This window comes from Heptranchias perlo, chromosome 3 (assembly GCF_035084215.1).
Source record: "Heptranchias perlo isolate sHepPer1 chromosome 3, sHepPer1.hap1, whole genome shotgun sequence".
NCBI classification, from domain to species: Eukaryota; Metazoa; Chordata; class Chondrichthyes; order Hexanchiformes; family Hexanchidae; genus Heptranchias; species Heptranchias perlo.
Genome location: NC_090327.1, coordinates 41640733 through 41659956, shown reverse-complemented (window position 1 = coordinate 41659956; position 19224 = coordinate 41640733). Strand labels below are relative to the sequence as shown.

General features: G+C 42.4%; 1 protein-coding gene across 3 annotated transcripts in view; it reads left to right on the top strand.

Moving 5' to 3' along the window:
• ints8 (integrator complex subunit 8) overlaps window positions 1–19224 on the top strand; it is a 105158-nt gene that overhangs the window by 84700 nt on the left and 1234 nt on the right. For all 3 annotated transcript variants that reach the window (XM_067979216.1, XM_067979206.1, XM_067979208.1), the window contains 8 exons: window positions 437–496; window positions 633–694; window positions 1214–1332; window positions 6497–6600; window positions 8099–8149; window positions 11482–11555; window positions 12459–12523; window positions 17200–17243. In XM_067979216.1, coding sequence (XP_067835317.1) covers window positions 437–496; window positions 633–694; window positions 1214–1332; window positions 6497–6600; window positions 8099–8149; window positions 11482–11555; window positions 12459–12523; window positions 17200–17243 — 579 coding nt within the window. The remainder of the gene's footprint in view (window positions 1–436; window positions 497–632; window positions 695–1213; window positions 1333–6496; window positions 6601–8098; window positions 8150–11481; window positions 11556–12458; window positions 12524–17199; window positions 17244–19224) is intronic.

Genomic DNA, 19224 nt, shown 5'->3' with positions numbered 1-19224 from the left:
GTGCTTTCCCATAACGACATAGCTGAACACTCAAGTGGAGGTGGGCACTTCCCCACAAGAAGGAAGAGCCAGCTCCAGGTTTCTCTTATGCACCTCTCAGCAATTGGATACAGGGTGTCTTAGGCAGATGCATGGAGGCTGTGGATCATGCAAGGATTGGGCAAATCCAGGTGGGGTAAGGGGGAGAATTTTTTTTTAAAAAGAGAGTTACCCCATAAAGAAAAAAAATTGGTTTGGAGTAATTTTTTTTTCTTTCCATATTTCATGCCTAACTTTGGGATGTAGTTGTGTCAATGCACAGAAGAAAATCAGTAAATTTTAAAAACTCATTTTATAAGAGATTTAAAATGAATGACAACTTGTTATATGGCACTTCCTTGAACAGATTGATCATTTTATCGGAAAGAAATCATGAAGTCTTTGTTTTGTTTTGTAGGATCCATTGGTTCTGACAACATTAATCTCCCTTTTTGTGAAGTTGCACAACATTGTTCGGGTTAGTATTGGTTGATATTTTAGATAAGGACGTATTAGCAAATATTATGCTTATGTTAGTACAATTAATTAATTTTTCAATATTGATTTTGGAATAGTTTTCAATAATAACTGAGCTGATGATCTTTCTGTTTTAGGATGACATTGTAAATGATGTCACTGCAGAGCATATGTCTATTTGGCCAACGTCCATCCCAAAGTAAGTCAGTGCTTGGGGATATTTTCACCCTGTCATTGTATTTATTTAAGTAGTTCTGGTATAAAATGTGTGTGTAAATGCACGCGCACTGATTTAATCTCTCTTCAATTAACCAGGTAGTAATTAAAGATGTAGAGAAGATATTTCCACTAACAGGGGAGACCAGAAATGGTGTCCATAAGTATAAGATAGTCACTAATAAATCCAATAGAGAATTCTGGAAAAGCATCTTTATCCAGAAAGTGGTCAGAATGTGGAACTCATTACCACAAGGGGTAATTGAGGTGACCAGCATAGATGCATTTAAGGGGAAGCTAGATAAACACATGAGGGAGAAAGGAATACGTTGATGGGGTCAGATGAAGAAGGGTGGGAGGAGGCTAATGTGGAGCATAAACACCGGCATAGACCTGTTGGACTGAGTGGCTTGTTTCTGTGCTGTAAATTCTATGTATTTCTATGTAGTTGGTTTCTTTCGTTGGGTCCCACAAACATTTTTTTTTGCTTTTGATTTGTAAGCTTGCAGTCCGTTGATGTTGAGGCTGTTGCTGTCACAATGAAGGAGCTGGTCAGTTATTCACTAAACATCAACTCCAGTAACCACTTCTGGTTAATTACCCAAGCAGATATTTACTTTGGTAAGTATAACAAATTTTAAACCACCCGATCAAATTATTTATCCAGTTAGTGCAGTTTTTTAAAATGTCTATATGTGGGAAAAATTTTAATATGCCTTGAGGACATATTTAATGAAGTACTTTTGAAGTGTCGTCGTTGTTAATATGTGGGAAACACGGCAGCCAATTTGCACAAAGCAAAGTCCCACAAACAGCAATGAGATAATGACCAGATGATCTGTTTTAGTGATATTGGTTGAGCGATAAATATTGGTCAGGATACTGAGGAACGCTCCCCTGCTCTTCTTCGAAAAAGTGCCATGGGATCTTTTCCGCCCACCAGAGGGGGCTCATCTGTTGCAATCTGGTACTTCTCAGGGCCCTGTTTTTCTTTTAATTTGAAAGTTCTGTTCTCAGGTCCCTGCCTGCTGCTTCCCTCCTCGCTATTGTGACCTGTCAGCCCCACTCCTGTCTACCCTTCTTCCCATTAAACGCCATCTCTCATCCAATACCTCTTTTCAATTCTCTACGCTGTGGACTCTGCCAGCTGTCACCGCCCCTCTCCGCATCTCCCTTCAGAATGTCCGTTCACTTTTGAACAAGGCCTTTGCCATCCATGAGCTTATTGTGGATGATTGCATCAACATCATGGCCTTGATGGAAACTTGGCTGATGGGTGATGACATCTTCCCCCTTAATGGAGCCTCTCCACCTGGCTATATCTTCCACCACTTGTCCCACCCAAACCACTGCGGTGGTGACGTGGCCCTGATCACCAAATCACACCTTGGTCTGTCCCTCTACTCCTCTGGCATCTTCTCCTCCCTTGAGCATCTCACCTTGTTCCACCCTTCTCACCTCTCCTTTAAAACCCTCATTCTCTACCGCCCACCCAAGTACCATGCCAAGTTTCTCACCGAGATATCTTCACTGCTTTCCTCCCTCAGCCTCTGCACTGAGTGACGTCTCGTCCTCGTTGACTTCACCTCCATCTCAACTCATCGTGCTCTCTCTCTCTTCTGATTCACTGCTCTCCTATCCTCCCTTAATCTTTCCCTCCATATATAGTCCCCTACCCATGTTCACGGCCACCCCCTCGACCTTGCCATCTCGTGGCCCCTCTACTCCCATTGTGTCAATCACGGATAAGGCCATCTCTGATCACTCCCTTGTATCCCTATCCACCCACATCTCCCTTCCCCCTCCCAATCCCGCTTCCTTCTGTGCTCGTCCCGTGGAAAAAAATCTCTCCCAAGTCACTTACAACAGCGCTTTCAAATTCCCAACTGTCTAGCTTTTGGCCCTCCATTCACCACAACATTTCTGCAGCTGCCAATCTGTTCAATCGCACCCTCACCTCCACCTTTGATGCCCTTGTCCCCATTAAAACCATTACTCTCTCTCGCCCTGGTTGTTCCCCTAGTACGGCCCTCATCTCCGCTCCCTTAAGTCCAAGGGATGGAGACTTGAACGTTTGTGGCGGACAACCGGTTTAGCCGTTCATCGCCTGATCAGGCTGGACCACATAAAGCATTATCTGGTCCTGCTTGCCTCTGCCAAAGCTGCTCACTATTCCAGGATCATCCTGGAATACAAAGATAACCCCTGGCTTCTCTTCACTACAAACCATCTTCTTAAACCCCTCTCCCCTGCCTCCTCCACTCTCACCTCCAACAACAAGTGCGAGGAGCTCAGGGGTGTCTTTGTCACTAAGATTGAGACCGTCCATTCAGTTGCCTTTTCCGCTTCCCTCTCTTCCCCTAGCCCACCAAACCAAACTTCTCCTACGGTTCCTCCCTGCCCTTGCATCTTTCTCTAGTTTCTCTCCTATTTCCCCTCATGCCCTCTCTGAGCTCATCCTCATGCCCTCCCCGAGCTCATCTTCACCATGAGACCCACCTCCTGCTCCCTTGACCCTATTCCCACCAAACTTCCCTTCCTGGCCCCCATGTTAGCTGATATTGTTAACGGTTCCCTCTTCTCAGGTACTGTCCCCCTCCCCTTTAAATCTTCTGTCATCACCCCCTCCTCAAAAAACCTACCCTTGATCCCTCTGTGCTTGCAAACTACTGCCCCATCTCCAACCTCCGTTTCCTCTCCAAAGTTCTTGAACGTGTTGTCGCCTCCCAAATCTGTGCCCATCTTTCCCGCAACTTCATGTTTGAATCCCTCCATTCAGGTTTCAGCCCCGCCGCAGTACTGAAATGGCCCTTATCAAAGTCACAAATGACATTCTATGTGACTGTGACCGTGGAAAACTATCCCTCCTCATCCTTCTCGACCTGTCTGCAGCCTTTGACACAATTGACCATACCATCCTCCTCCATCATCCAACTGGTTGGGACTGCACTCGCCTGGTCCCATGCTTATCTATTCAGTCGTAGCCAAGGATCTATCATTGGCCCCCTCCTATTTCCCATCTACATGCTGCCCCTCAGCAACATCATCTGAAAACACAACATCAGATTCAACATGTATGCTGGTGACACCCAGCTCTTCCTCACCACCACCCCCCTCAACCCCTCCACTGTCTCTCATTTGTCACACTACTTGTTGGATGAGCAAATATTTCCTCCAACCAAATATTGGGAAGACTGAAGCCATTGTCTTTGGTCCCCGCCCCAAACTCCGTTCCCTAGCCGTCGACTCCATCCATCACCCAGCTTCACTGCCTGACGCTGAACCAGACCGTTCGCAACCTTGCCGTCCTATTTGACCCTGAGATGAGCTGCTGACCTCATATCCACTCCATCACAAAGACCGCCTACTTCTACCTGCGTAACATTGCCCGTCTCCGCCCCTGCCTCAGCTCATCTACTGAAACCCTCATCAATGCCTTTGTTACCTGTAGACGTGACTATTCCAATGCTCTCCTGGCCGGCCTCCCATCTTCCACCCTCCATAAACTTGAGCTCATCCAAAACTCTTCCAAGCCCGGTTCAACTATCACCCCTGTGCTTGCTGACCTACATTGGCTCCCAATCCAGGAATGCCACAATTTTAAAATTCTCATCCTTGTTTTCAAATCCCTTCCTGGCTTTGCCCCTTCCTATCTCTGTAACCTCCTCCCGCCCCACAATCCTCCTGGATCTCAGCGCTTCTCCAATTCTTGCCTCTTGCGCATCCCTGCTTTTAATCGTTCCACCATTGGCGGCCGTGCCTTCAGCTGCTTAGGCCTTAAGCTCTGGAATTCCCTCCTTAAACCCTCTCTACCTCTCCCCCTCTCTGCTCCTTTAAGACGCTCCTTAAAACCTACCTCTTTGACCAAACTTTTGGTCACCTGCCCTAATGTCTCCTTATGTGGCTCAGTGTCAAATGTTGTTTGATAATTGGTCCTATGAAGCGTCTTGGGATGTTTTACTAGGTTAAAGGCGATATATAAATGCAAGTTGTTGTCCAGCGCCATGGGAATGCCCTTGCATGTTCCATTCCAACCCAATTGAACTCGGTCAGCTCATCTCCAGAAATGGCTTCTTTTCCTTCACCCACCCCCACGTTGTCATTTCTACGGTCCCCCAAGGATTTAGTCTCAGCCCCCTTTCCTTTCTTAGCTACATGCTGTCCCTCAGTGATATCATCCACATGCATGAGTTCAGCTGTCCTGTGTATGCTGAAATCACCAGCTGTTGTCTCCACAACATCTGTTGACTGCCTTTGTTTTGTGAGACTGTTTGCCCAATATCAAGTCTTGGACATTGAGAAGATAGAAGCCATCATCTTCGTTTCCCAACCTAAACTCTGCTCTCTTGCTACTGATTCCAACCACACTCTCGTGTTGAACGTCACCATTTGTAATCTTGGTGTCCTGTTCGACCTTCATCAAAGCTTCAGGGCGCACATCCTATTCATTACCAAGACTGCTTACCTTCACAACACTGCTTTCAACCGTATCTCAGCCCCTTCACCACTTGTTAAATACTTTTTTCACTCCCCAATTTGACTATTCTAACCCTCTCCTTGTTGGCATCCAATCCTCCACCTTTCATAAATTCTAACTTGTCCAAAATTCTATCAGACATATCTCCCACTCACCTGTCACCCCCATTCTTGTTGATCTACATCAGCTCCCTGGTCCCCAGAATATCAAATTCAAAACCCTTGTCTATAAATCTCTCTCTGTTTTTGCCCCAGCCCTGTATCCCCTCCTAAGTGCTGTGTTCCTCTGACTCCAGCACATTTCCCTTCCTTTGTCTTACTATTGATGGCAGAATGTTCAGCTGCCCCAGTTATACTCTTCACAACTCCCTCCCTAATCGTTTTACCCTTTTTTTTTTAGAAAAAAACCTTCTCTTTGACCAAGCTGCACCCTAATTTCTTCCTTCCTGACTGTCCATTTTCTTTGCACCCAGTTGTGAAGCACTTTAGGGTTTTAATAATATTAAAAATGCACTATAAATGCAAGTTACAGTTTTGTAAAGGAACCAAGCTAAATATCTCAAACAAGCTCCAGACCCTAGACTATCTAAGCAAAGTCACAAAAAAATCAACTAGTATAAAGGTTACGAAACACTTCTTGATGAGTTTCCCCCTTCGGAGATTGGTAGGAGCACATGGTGCTGTGCTCCCATTGTGTGGCTGCTATCAGTGTACCCCTCTCTCTGCAGAGATGTGTTAGGTTGATGAAAGGGATTGGTCACTTGTAACTATTTTGTTCCTTTAGAAATACAGGTTTACATCTTTAACATACCATCTTTCTTTTGTCTGTCGATGGTTCAATATATAAATAAATAAATATATATATATATATATTTATTTTTTTAAGCTGGTGAAAACCTAGTGTGTGTCTATATATATATATATATATATATATATATATATACACACACTAGGTTTTCACCAGCTTAAAAACTGGCTTTAGAGGCCAGTCTTTCAGCCAATTGAAAGCCAAAACTTGGTAGGTTAACATCTAAAAAGCTCAATCGATGATCTATTTTTGTCAAAACTGGAAGAAATTCTGTCAATAAGTAAATTGCTAACTACCCCAGACCCTGACTGCATCCGGATGAGAGGAATCATGTTTGTAGTGCTTGAAGTGTTGACTACATTGACATCTTAAAATAAAATGTGTAACTCTTTTAAGATTCAATTATGAATCAGTTTATGTATTGTTCCAGCATTGTGATTTAAATACAGAACTACTTGAGTGTAGCCATTCATGTAACATTTTTATTTTCTAACTTCCCAGCAACCAATCAGTTTTCAGCAGCTCTACATTTCTACCTTCAAGCTGGTGCCATTTGTTCAGACTTTTTCAATAAGGGCGTTCCTTCCGACGTGTACACAGACATGGTAAGAGAGCCAGAAAGGGAACTACAGACTGAAATTCCCAGTAGTCTTTGTTTTTCTGTTGTGCTTTGTTGGCCTCAAGACATTTCATTTTTGAATGCGAGGCTCACCCTAGTGCGTTAGTGATGTATGAATGTTTTACTGACTTCAAGTAAAAAAGCTGACTAGCTGTATTCTGCAGAATCCAATGCAATAACTGTAGTAAAGTGTCATGTTTTCCCTTTTTTTGCTCAAAAAACAAATGCTGGAAACTGTGCTACCCAGTGACTACTGCTGGAAATGCATGGCAAGGACAGGATTGGGTTTGACTGTGATGACCCTGCAGTTGAATAGCCTGCCAATACTCATCATCAAGATTCACACATGAATAATATCCACATGCGCATGGCTCTGGAGATTAATTTCTTCTTTTGCAGTCATATCCTAGTAAGCATTTAGGATGGGGGGAGGAAACTGGTAATTCTGAAAAATTATGTTTTCAAAATCTGTTGCCATACTCTGCTCTAATAGTTTTGGCTGCACCTCATCTTTAATGAGTTGTAGTGTTCATCTATATAACACACTTATATGTACATACCCTACACCCGGACCATGATGTTACAGATTGTGTTAGGTAACAATTCTGCTGCCTCATGGGTGCTCAATGCTATCATGGACAGATGTGACAGGTAGGCTACTTCCTCATATTAGGTCCCTCAACATTTGATGCAGGGCTAGTCTCTGTTTTGCTCTGTTTAACTTTGGGTCACAAGAAGGGAATTAAAATAAAGAGTAGCCTTGCTTGAATATCTAATTGTTTTGCTTAAATTCACAACAGCTGCAGTGATTCTTTGGCTATTTTGGTGTTTCTCGTGCTGTGTTTATATTGTACTTTTGGTATAGGTGCCGCATTGTCTTGGATGCTAAACCAATGCCCAAATATTTGCCAACAAACTGAATGTACAGCAATATTAATGCTTGTGCTGGAAGGGATGATCTTGTGACTACAATATAAATGCAACTGATCACCAATGACCTGGATTATGCACAATTCTTTCAAGTATGGATTGCTTTCCTGATTGGTCGCAGCATCAGGGTGGGTTTCTTCTCAGCAAATTCCAGGATGAAGTGTGCCCAGCTCCCATGATCAGACAGATGCATTCACAGCTGATTCTTTCTTTGGGTTTGATCTTCAACTTCACAACAGCTGACACAAAGGTCAATGGGATGTTGATGGCAAAAAAAAACTCAGGAAAGATAGTCATGATGCATAGGAAATAAGGTTGCTTCTCTTAAGGGGAATGCATACTGAAACTACAATATAAAGATGCAGCTAAGCAACAGCCTAGTAGATGTAACTGCAAGACTTCACCCTCCCTTTCAACTGGTGAGAAGACAGTATAAATAAAATGTCTATTCCCACAGGTCTGAAAACAGTACTAAAGTTGACCAACAATATAAATGCACAGCTCATTACTTTCTTTTTATCTAATTTTTTTTTGTTACATTGATGTTTTTTAAGGTACTGAAGAGAATGATCAAATGCTGTTCAATGTTAAATTGTCACACCCAAGTAAGTAGAAAATATTTATTTAATAATGTTTGATTTATCTCACAAGCTCTAATATAGATTACCTATTCATTGTATCATAGTAGGTACAGCATAGGAGGAGGCCTTTCAGCCTATCGTGCCTTTACCGGCTCTTTGGACGATCTATCCAATTAGTCCCAAACCTGTTCTTTCCCCATAGCCCTGTCATTTTTTTCCCTTCAAGTATTTACCCAATTCCCTTTTGAAAGTTACTATTGAATCTGCTTCCACCACCCTTTCAGGCAGTGCATTCCAGATCATTACAACTCGCTGCGTAAAAAAATGTTTCCTTATGTCGCCTCTTGCTCTTTTGCCGATCACCTTAAATCTGTGTCCTATTGTTACAGACCCTTCTACCGCTGGAAACAGTTTCTCCTTATTTACTCTGTCAAAACCATTCATGATATTCTTCTAAGTTTATATAAGCCAAATGCTAAACCTCCCCATAGTGGATGGAATGTGCCCTTCTGAGTATATTGAGGGCTGAATATGTGATTAGTTCTATTCGAGTGGTGAGTGGGAATGTGACATATCTGATCACCTGTTGAGTATTACTACCTATGGAAAAGTGCCTGAATATAATGGCTGACAGTGAGAAAATGCTGTGATTCCCTCCAGTCAAATAAACTAGCAACGCGCACTGTCTAGGATTCACTATATAAAGAATGGCCACTTGGGAGAGTTATTGGAGCACTGCTGGCACCTGTGGGACCATACTTCAGTAAGAGTCAGTGAATGGAAGAAATATGATGATGGGGATGAGGAAGACAATACCTAGATTAGGTAACCTGACATTTCATTTAGTCATATTTTTATGGACTTTGAATTGATTTTCCAATTCACCTAGCTTTTTTTCCTTCCTTGAAGTTCTGTGGTTTGATCCCATAGGCACCAGCTGCCCTCCAGTACCTTGGCCAAGTGCCATTCTTAATATCTATGACCTCGGCAGTGAATATTGACAGGGTATTCAATTGTGACGGACACAGCCAAGCCACACTTTCATTGGGAGTCACTGGATAGTATTCAGAAGTCCTGACTGATTTTTTTCCCCTTTCCTGAGCCTGAGGGTACTGAGGCCAACTATAGCACCACAGTGTCACACCATCCGAATATACGTCAGATTCCACAGGTATGCTGACGACACCCAGCTCTACCTCAGCACCACCTCTCTCGACTCCTCCACTGTCTCTCATTTGTCACACTGCTTGTCCGACTGGAGGAGCAAAAATTTCCTCCAACTAAATATTGGGAAGACCAAAGCCACTGTCTTTGGTCTCTGCCGCAAACTCCATTCCCTAGCCACCGATTCCATCTGTCCCTGGCCACCTTCTGAGACTGAACCAGACCGTTCGCAATGTTGACTTCCTATTTGACCCTGAGATGAGCTTCTGACCACATATCCGCTCCATCACCAAGAGCGTCTACTTCCACCTCCGAAACATCGCCCGTCTCTGCCCCGGCTTCAACTCATCTGCTGAAACCCTTATCCGTACCTTTGTAACCTGTAGACATGACTATTCCAATGCTCTCCTGGCTGGCCTCCCATCTTTCACCCTCCATAAACTTGAGCTCATCCAAAACTTTGTCTATATCTTAACTCGCATCAAGTCCCGTTCACCCATCACCCCTGTGCTCCCAGACCTACATTGGCTCCCAGTCCTGGAATGCCTCAATTTTAAAATTCTCATCCTTGTTTTCAAATCCCTCCATGGCCTCGCTCCCTCCCTATCTCTGCATCCTGCTCCAGACCTGCAACCCTCCTAGATCCCTGCGCTCCTCCAATTCTTGCCTCTTGCTTATCCCCGATTTTAATCGCTCCACCATTGGCTGCCTAGGCCCTAAGCTCTGGAATTCCCTCCCTAAACCTCTCCGCATCTCTAACTCTCTCCTCCGTTAAGAGGCTCCTTAAACCTACCTCTTTGACCAAACTTTTGGTCACCTGCTCTAATATCTCCTTATGTGGCTCGGTGTCAGATTTTGTTTTATAACGCTCCTATGAAGCGCCTTGGGACATTTTACTGTGTTAAAGGCGCTATATAAATGCAAGTTGTTGTTGAGCACATAATGCAGAATGACACTCCAGTGCAGTACTGAGGGAGTGCTGCACTGTCAGAGGTGCCATCTTTCGGATGAGTGACTCACCTCCTGACTCCCCAAAGCCTTTCCACCATCTACAAGGCACAAGTCAGGAGTGTGATGGAATACTTTGCACTTGCTTGGATGAGTGCAGCTCCAACAACACTCAAGAAGCTCGACACCATCCAAGATAAAGCAGCCCGCTTGATTGGCACCCCATCCACCACCCTAAACATTCACTCCCTTCACCACCGGTGCACTGTGGACCATCCACAGGATGCACTGCAGCAACTCGCCAAGGCTTCTTCGACAGCACCTCCCAAACCCGCGACCTCTACCACCTAGAAGGACAAGAGCAGCAGGTACATGGGAACAACACCACCTGCACGTTCCCCTCCAAGTCACACACCATCCCGACTTGGAAATATATCGCCGTTCCTTCATTGTCGCTGGGTCAAAATCCTGGAACTCCCTTCCTAACAGCACTGTGGGAGTACCGTCACCACACGGACTGCAGCGGTTCAAGAAGGCGGCTCACCACCACCTTCTCGAGGGCAATTAGGGATGGGCAATAAATGCTGGCCTTGCCAGCGACGCCCACATCCTGTGAACGAATAAAAAAAAACGAGGCCCCATCTGTCCCCTCAGGTGGACGTAGATGATCCAATGGCACTATTTCAAAGAAGAGCAGGCGAGTTCTGCCCAGTGTCCTGGCCAATATTTATCCCTCAACCATCATCGCTAAAACAGATTGTTTGGTCATTATCACATTGCTCCTTGTGGGACCTTGCTGTGCTGTGCACAAATTAGAGTTTACCACATTCCAACTGTGACTACACTTCAAAAAAAAATACTTCATTCGCTGTAAAGTGCTTTGAGACATCCTGAGGTTGTGAAAGGCGCTATATAAATGAAAATTGTTTTTCATTTATGCCAAATGAGATGATTTTGGGAACAGTTTTGTGCTGCAGCTTCATTTTCACTAGAATCTCTGAGATTGCTTAACTTCAATTTATTAAATATCAAAAGAGAGGTAACTTATATCCCATCTTTCTGTGCTGGATCAGAACCACCGTCCCAAAGGTGAAAGGATATTACAACACATTTAGCTACATAGTCCCCAACGATATGATAGTGGAAAGAAAGTTTTTAAGAAGTAAATACATCAAAACAGTACCTGTAAGATATTACAGTTTTAAATGTCAATAAAAAATTGAAGCTGCTTTTCCTTTTAACAGGTGGCAATTCTGTGTCAATTTCTCAGAGAGGTTGATTATATGACTGCCTTCAAAGCTTTACAGGAGCAAAACAGGTACAATATGCCCGAATGCAATAATAATCTATGTTCTTCTCACTTATTATCTTCAATAGATCAATGCATAAACTCAGGAAAAATTGTGGGGGTAGTGTCCTGTAAGATGTTTCTTTGCATGCTGTATGTTGGGTTGCTACTTTGCTCTTTTCTCTGATCTTCAATGGTACCACATCTGAAGCTAATTACGAAGTTTTACATCATACCAAGCGCTGTGGCATAGTTTTCCGGAAATTCTTTAGATAATGTATCGTCTTTTCACCAGCTGGTTGGCCGTCATTTTCTTTTCGTTCCCTTCCAGCCACTATATTTTCCTTTTGTTCCCTCCTCTCCTGAGATAGTGACTCATGTTAGGGGTACAGTTCCATTGGCTTTGGTAGCCCTTTAGTACCCCACCTGTTGATGTTGACATATATAGATTTGCAACAGGGCGTACCTGGACAATAAGCAGAAGCAGGAATCTTGATCAGTTTTCCCCTTACTAGAATGAGGACCCTGCCACTTCAAGCTGAGATTGGCTATCTTAATACAGTCCACAGATTGAGCCAGATGTCTTCCTGAAGGGAAGCGAATCCTTGCAATATTTGCTGAATCGGAGATTGGAGTCCAGACTGCCAAGTTCCGTCCATCATCATAATTCAGCTCTTGAAGCTTTCTTTCAGCCGATTGTCAACCAATTGTGTAAGATTCACTTGTATAACAAAAGGAGTTTGTAGATAGTGTCATGTGAACATGTTAATTTTTCTGATTTTTTTTTCATTAGACAACGAAGCTTATTGATCTGTATGCAGAAGATGGCATCATTTGAAGAATGAGGAAGAACCTGCTAGTTGACAGAAATCAAACTTTAATGTGAAAGTTACATGTATGCTTCCTAACTCAGGTTTTCATTTTTAATTTCAGTCACGATGCAATGGATTCCTACTATGACTACATCTGGGACATCACTATCTTGGAATATTTGACACGTATCTTTTTATAATTGTCTTAGTGTAATTGTTTTGTGAGATCACTATGCATTATATAACCCAGCAGGACAGCCTCCTCCACCACTTAGAAGAATTGCTTGGTATCCAAATTAGTTCAATTTAAGCACCTGAAATCTAATACTTCCAACCTTTCCTTTATCATGCATGGTGCAGTATCTATATACACGTGTAAACATATGCCAACATCTCATGTACATGCAAGTCCCCATGCTCTGATGAGGACAGGGCAGAATGGGATGGAAAGAGGGACGATTATGAATTTGTCTAAAGGGATGTGTTTAATTGCTGTGTTTGTATATCCACACACATTTTATTAAGTCCACATTATTTAATTTTATTTATCCAGATGATTTCAACAGGAATACTTAATGGCTCACCAACAAAATTAATTTCTTTATCGACAACCTCACAGGATTTCAGTATTTATTGGGAAGTCAGAAATTTTGGTAATTCTTGCCTCATTCTAATTTTATTCAGTACTGAAGCATTGGGCCCGGGTGGGTTGTGTAAAATCCACTGTATGAGAGGAAGTGCTGAACAAGGGAGAACAAGAGCAATTAGACAGTGATGGGCATGCTTTTTTCGGCTTGTTGTTCAATAACAGAACTGTGCAGTATAACCACTCTGGTTTCATGAACCAAGAACAGAAAGGAGGCAAATTGAATTTGCATGAAAACTGATGTACTTACTTGTGCACTGAGTAAAATGTTTGGTGCCCAATAAATTATGGATGGTGTTCTATCATTACTAACTGGGACTGAATGCTGAGTAGCATTGTAGTAACAGATGATATGAATTTTAATGATTTGAATGTGGAAATTCATTAACATTTTTTAAAAAATTAATGCTGTTTCTGGGCTTTACCATTTCAGTTGTTGCTAGAGTTCAAAAGCAATTTGAAATATTATTTCTCATAACATCCCAGAATTCTTTAAATTTAAGTGTGTTCAAGGCAGGTTGTTCCCAATACAAAGGAATATAATTTCCAACATGTTCTGTTTTGAAGTACAAATGTTAACATTTTCTGCCAGGTGTTAATTCATGGTGGTTAGGCACTTTAATTTGGCTAATACACATTGCGTAAAATATTTATTTTGATTCTTTGTTTACATTATCTTGTTTTTTTATTCGTTCATGGGATGTGGGCGTCGCTGGTGAAGCCGGCATTTATTGCCCATCCCTAATTGCCCTTGAGAAAGTGGTGGTGAGCCGCCTTCTTGAACCGCTGCAGTCAGTGTGGTGAAGGTTCTCCCACAGTGCTGTTAGGAAGGGAGTTCCAGGATTTTGACCCAGCGACGATGAAGGAACGGCGATATATTTCCAAGTCGGGATGGTGTGTGACTTGGAGGGGAACGTGCAGGTGGTGTTGTTCCCATATACCTGCTGCTCTTGTCCTTCTAAGTGGTAGAGGTCGCGGGTTTGGGAGGTGCTGTCGAAGAAGCCTTGGCGAGTTGCTGCAGTGCATCCTGTGGATGGTACACACTGCAGCCACTGTGCGTCGGTGGTGAAGGGAGTGAATGTTTAGGGTGGTGGATGGGGTGCCAATCAAGCGGGTTGCTTTGTCCTGGATGGTGTCGAGCTTCTTGTGTGTTGTTGGAGCTGCACTCATCCAGGCAAGTGGAAAGTATTCCATCACACTCCTGACTTGTGCCTTGTAGATGGTGGAAAGGCTTTGGGGAGTCAGGAGGTGGGTCACTCGCTGCAGAATACCCAGCCTCTGACCTGCTCTTGTAGCCACAGTATTTATATGGCTGGTCCAGTTAAGTTTCTGGTCAATGGTGACCCCCAGGATGTTGATGGTGGGAGATTCGGCGATGGTAATGCCGTTGAATGTCAAGGGGAGGTGGTCATTGCCTGGCACTTGTCTGGCACGAATGTTACTTGCCACTTATGAGCCCCAAGCCTGCATATTGTCCAGGTCTTGCTGCATGCGGGCTCTGACTGCTTCATTATTTGAGGGGTTGCGAATGGAACTGAACACTGTGCAATCATCAGCGAACATCCCGATTTCTGACCTTATGATAGAGGGAAGGTCATTGATGAAGCAGCTGAAGATGGTTGGGCCTAGGACACTGCCCTGAGCAACTCCTGCAGCAATGTCCTGGGGCTGAGATGATTGGCCTCCAACAACCACTGCCATCTTTGTGCTAGGTATGACTCCAGACACTGGAGAGTTTTCCCCCCAATTCCCATTGACTTCAATTTTTACCAGGGCACCTTGGTGCCACACTCGGTCAAATGCTGCCTTGTCGTCAAGGGCAGTCACTCTCACCTCACCTCTGGAATTCAGCTCTTTTGTCCATGTTTGGACCAAGGCTGTAATGAGGTCTGGAGCCGAGTGGTCCTGGCGGAACCCAAACTAGTATCGGTGAGCGGATTATTGGTGAGTAAGTGCCGCTTGATAGCACTGTCGATGACACCTTCCATCACTTTGCTGATGATTGAGAGTAGACTGATGGGGCGGTAATTGGCCGGATTGGATTTGTCCTGCTTTTTGTGGACAGGACATACCTGGGCAATTTTCCACTTTGTCATGTAGATGCCAGTGTTGTAGCTGTACTGGAACAGCTTGGCTAGAGGCGCAGCTCGTTCTGGAGCACAAGTCTTCAGCACTACAGCCGGGATGTTGTCGGGGCCCATAATTTGACTAATACACATTGTCTGCGTAAAATATTTATTTTGTTTCTTTGTTTACATTATCTTCCCTAGAGGAGAGCACCTCTAATGCGTCAACCAGGCAAGTATGGGCTTTTTCTCCCATAAATATCAGTGGAACAAAATTTTAAAAGGCAAAATAGAATAAATTGCCCAATGCAGTTCCATTGAAAAGGGATGTCAGGTGCTTTCAGTTACAGGCTTGCTGGTAAGGGTTTATTTTCTTTAGAATTAGACCAGTTTCAGTAAAAGTTTTTTTTTTTTAAAAATACACAAAAGTACGATAAACTAGGTGGATTAACAGATAAGTTGTGCTTTGTATTAATTTATTTAACGGTACTGTTAGATCTCTCATGGCACTACTCACAGTAGGGAGGAGGATACGCTGCTTCGTAAGGGCAGGAACATTATACCATGTAATGCACTGATACTGAAGTGTGTAACTTGATGTGTTCCTTTAAGGCCATTAGGTGTAATTATTATGTTTCCTTGGGTCAGTTGGAGGCTGATATCAACTGTGATTCAGTTGGTAGCACTTTCCCCTCTGAGTCAGAAAATTATGGGTTCAAGTCCTGCTCCAAAGACTTGAGCACAAAATCTAGGCTGACAATTCAGTGCAGTACCGAGGGAGTGCTGCACTGTCGGAGGTGCCGTCTTTTGGATGAGATGTTAAACTAAGGCCCTGTCTACCCTCTCAGGTGGACGTAAAAGATCCTATTTCAAAGAAGAGCAGGGGAGTTCTCCCCAAGTGTCCTGGCCAATATTTATCCCTCAACCATCATCACTAAAACAGATTATCTGGTCATTTTCTCTTTGCTATGTGGATGCTTGCTGTGCGCAAATTAGCTGCCATGTTTCCTACATTACAACAGTGACTACACTTCAAAGATACTTCATTGGTTGAAAAATGCTTTGGGACGTTCTGAGGTCGTGAAAGGCACTGGATAAATGCACATTTTTTTGATGCTCTTAGCAGATCAGATGGTTAGGCTGGTTTCTTTATGTTTTAAGGATGACAGAAATGTGAATGCGATATGGGTGCATCTCAAAACCTTTTAAATATATGTTGTATAATTCTATACGTATGTGTATAAATATATGTGATGTAAAAAGAAAGATTAGTGTCTGCCCTCCTGTATTTTCAAAAGATGGTTAACTTAAGCTAGGTATAGATTGTTGCTCCCCATGTTGTGTTATGATAAAGCTTCACAGGGTTTCAAGCCTTGATATGAGACATGCACTATTATTTATATTGAAGAAGTGCTTCCTGAAGCAGTTACCAATACCACCTTCTGCATAAGCTTATATTGGGGTGATATATATTCATAGTTTCCACTGACTTTGGAGGTGCCGTGCCATCCAGTGGTAACTTGAATATAAGCGCTTGATCTTTCTTTAAATTTAAACTGTGTACATAGTGGTGAGAATTTGCTTCACAAGCTGTAGATTGCAGGTTTGCCACAGGGCTGCTTGACTCTCCAACCATTAGTTCTTGACTGGGACACAAAATTGGATGGCAGCAAAGAACTTATCTGGAGGGGAAAGGAGGAGGGGACTGGAATTGTGTAACTGCAAACACGTCCTTAAAATTGCATTTTCACACAACCTTTTATCTTAAATTAACAGCTACAAGCAAGATAAAGGAATTAATGAGAGTCCATTGAACTGTAACCAGTTAGTTTCAACATTTTGGAAGCAAAGATGTTTGTCTAAATTGAAACCAAAAAAAATTACATTTGAATATTTTTGGAAGATTAAAATCATTGCACATCTAATAGCCTAAGTGAGCCTACGTTGTGATTGCAATTTGGTTTTAGCTTCAAGACAAAGTCATTACTAAATTTAGTGAAAATGTAGATATAAAATTTTTCTCACTTTGTACTTTTTCGCTAATAGTGAATGATAATTTTAAGGACTATTATCTTTCAATAATCTTTTAATAGTGTGTATACTGATGTTTGTAACCATCTAATGGAACATCTCCTTGACAATTTTCGTAGACATCCATCACAAAAGAGGAGAAACTGACAAAAGGCAAATAGCAGTAAGTTAAAGCACAGCTGGTATATTGCATTCTTCATTCTGATTTCTCCATGTTTCTGTATAACTTAGCTTGCTAGGTTCTGTGAAAAACATGCACCAGAAAATATAAGTTGCAGATAGGTGTTGCTGCATGGGGCTTACTCTAAATCCCCATGCTTTGAGTTTGACTAGTAGCCTTGTGTGGCAACATGTCTTCGGATTTCCACAGCCCACTTGACAGTTGGTCAGTCAGGATCTTCCCCTTCTATGTCCATGTTTCCTACTGTTTATTAGGTTATTGTAAATAATCCTCACATTTATGCCACAAACATTTTGCACAGAATGGAAGGGAGACTAATAGGTCTTTCGTTGCCAGTGTTGACCTTTTTGAACATTGTTTCTAATCCACCAGTCTCCAATGATTCCCTCATAATAGTTGTCAGTGCATCACAAATCTCCCTAGTTCCTTTAGCACACTGGGATAAATAACATCTGTTCCAGGTGATTTGTTATGAGCCCTGTGTAGGACCACCATCCTCATTTATGTTGAAGGCATTGACTTTACTTAGCCTATGGCTGTTTAGGGGAGAACATATTGCTCATGTTTTCTACTGTGAATACTTGGAGGAAGTGACCATTCAGAATGTTGTCTTGTGCTCATCCTAAGTTTTGAGTCTTTTTGCAGCTTTAATGGTTTTCAACTCTTCTCAGACTGCCCTCTTACTGTTATACTGAGAATTTTTTTTAAAACTATCTAGCTTCTGTTTGCTCTCTCTGATTAAGCTTTACTGTATTTCCCTATATTCATTCCAATGAACCCCTTCCATTGTGCACCAATGGTTTAGCTTATACAAACACACTTCAGTTTTTGAACCTAACTTACCCTCCTAATTGTCTTGTAAACTGTGGCATTGCTTTTTAAAAAAAAAAGTTTTGTACAACAGCATCTTTTACATTGGTCACTGATATACATCAAAGTATAAAAATGGAAAATCAATCCTATCTTAATCTTGAGAAATCTGCATTCATCTTTTCTGAAACTTAAACTACTTGGTGTGCTAACAGTTCTGGGGAAAAAAATGCAAATACTATAATTTCCACCTATTACTACCAATAAAGCATGGACCATTAGAGAATTAAATCTCCACTGTTTTGGTGGGCTTTGGCTACCAGGTACTGTACAAACAAATAATTTAACATGTACAGAGGACAGTTTTAACTGTTTGTATAGCCCAGCCCATGGAAGTATCTACAGGCAGTGTGGTTAGAGAACAGGAACTTTGTTAATTAATGTGCCGATAAGGTTGAGGATTGCTGGTGGGGAAAGAACACTTTTTCCATTTTTCTCATTTATGGTCCATAATCAAGCATTGCCCAAGGCAAATAGAGCAGGGTCCAAATGTGGGGCAAAGCCCTCCACGCCGCAGCAGTGGGCCTCTGAAGAGCATATTCTAATGAATCATGAACTTCCCACAGCACAGGACCTCGTGGCCTCTCTGACTGAGATTGTCAGTTCATGTCACATTATGAGCAGCTCTGTGTTGTGGATCAAGATTTCAAACATCTTTTAGAACAGTAGAGAAAATTGAATTGCATTGTTGACTTTTTCTGTTGTACAAAATATTCAACAGTCCCAATACAACTTGCACTCAGTCAGCCTGGATCTATTTCTTTGCCATTTGTGTATTTTTGCTTTTCTATGTAACTTTGACTGCTTATTTCTATGAGAAAGGAATGAAATCTGTTTTTAGTGGTTATGGATTCTATATCAAATAAGTTTGGGTGACCACTGCTTACTTCCTAATGGACATGAGTTCAAAACTAGAATTTACTCGCAGTTGTATGGGTGGTGAGTATGAAATAGAAATATCATCTCTAGAGCACATCTACTGTACAGAGGTCAAGCTTAGATCCTGCTCTGCATCAATCCCTCATACCATAACCACAAAAAAAAATCCTCTTTCCATTACTGATTTCTCACAATATAAGACAGTAAAATCGAT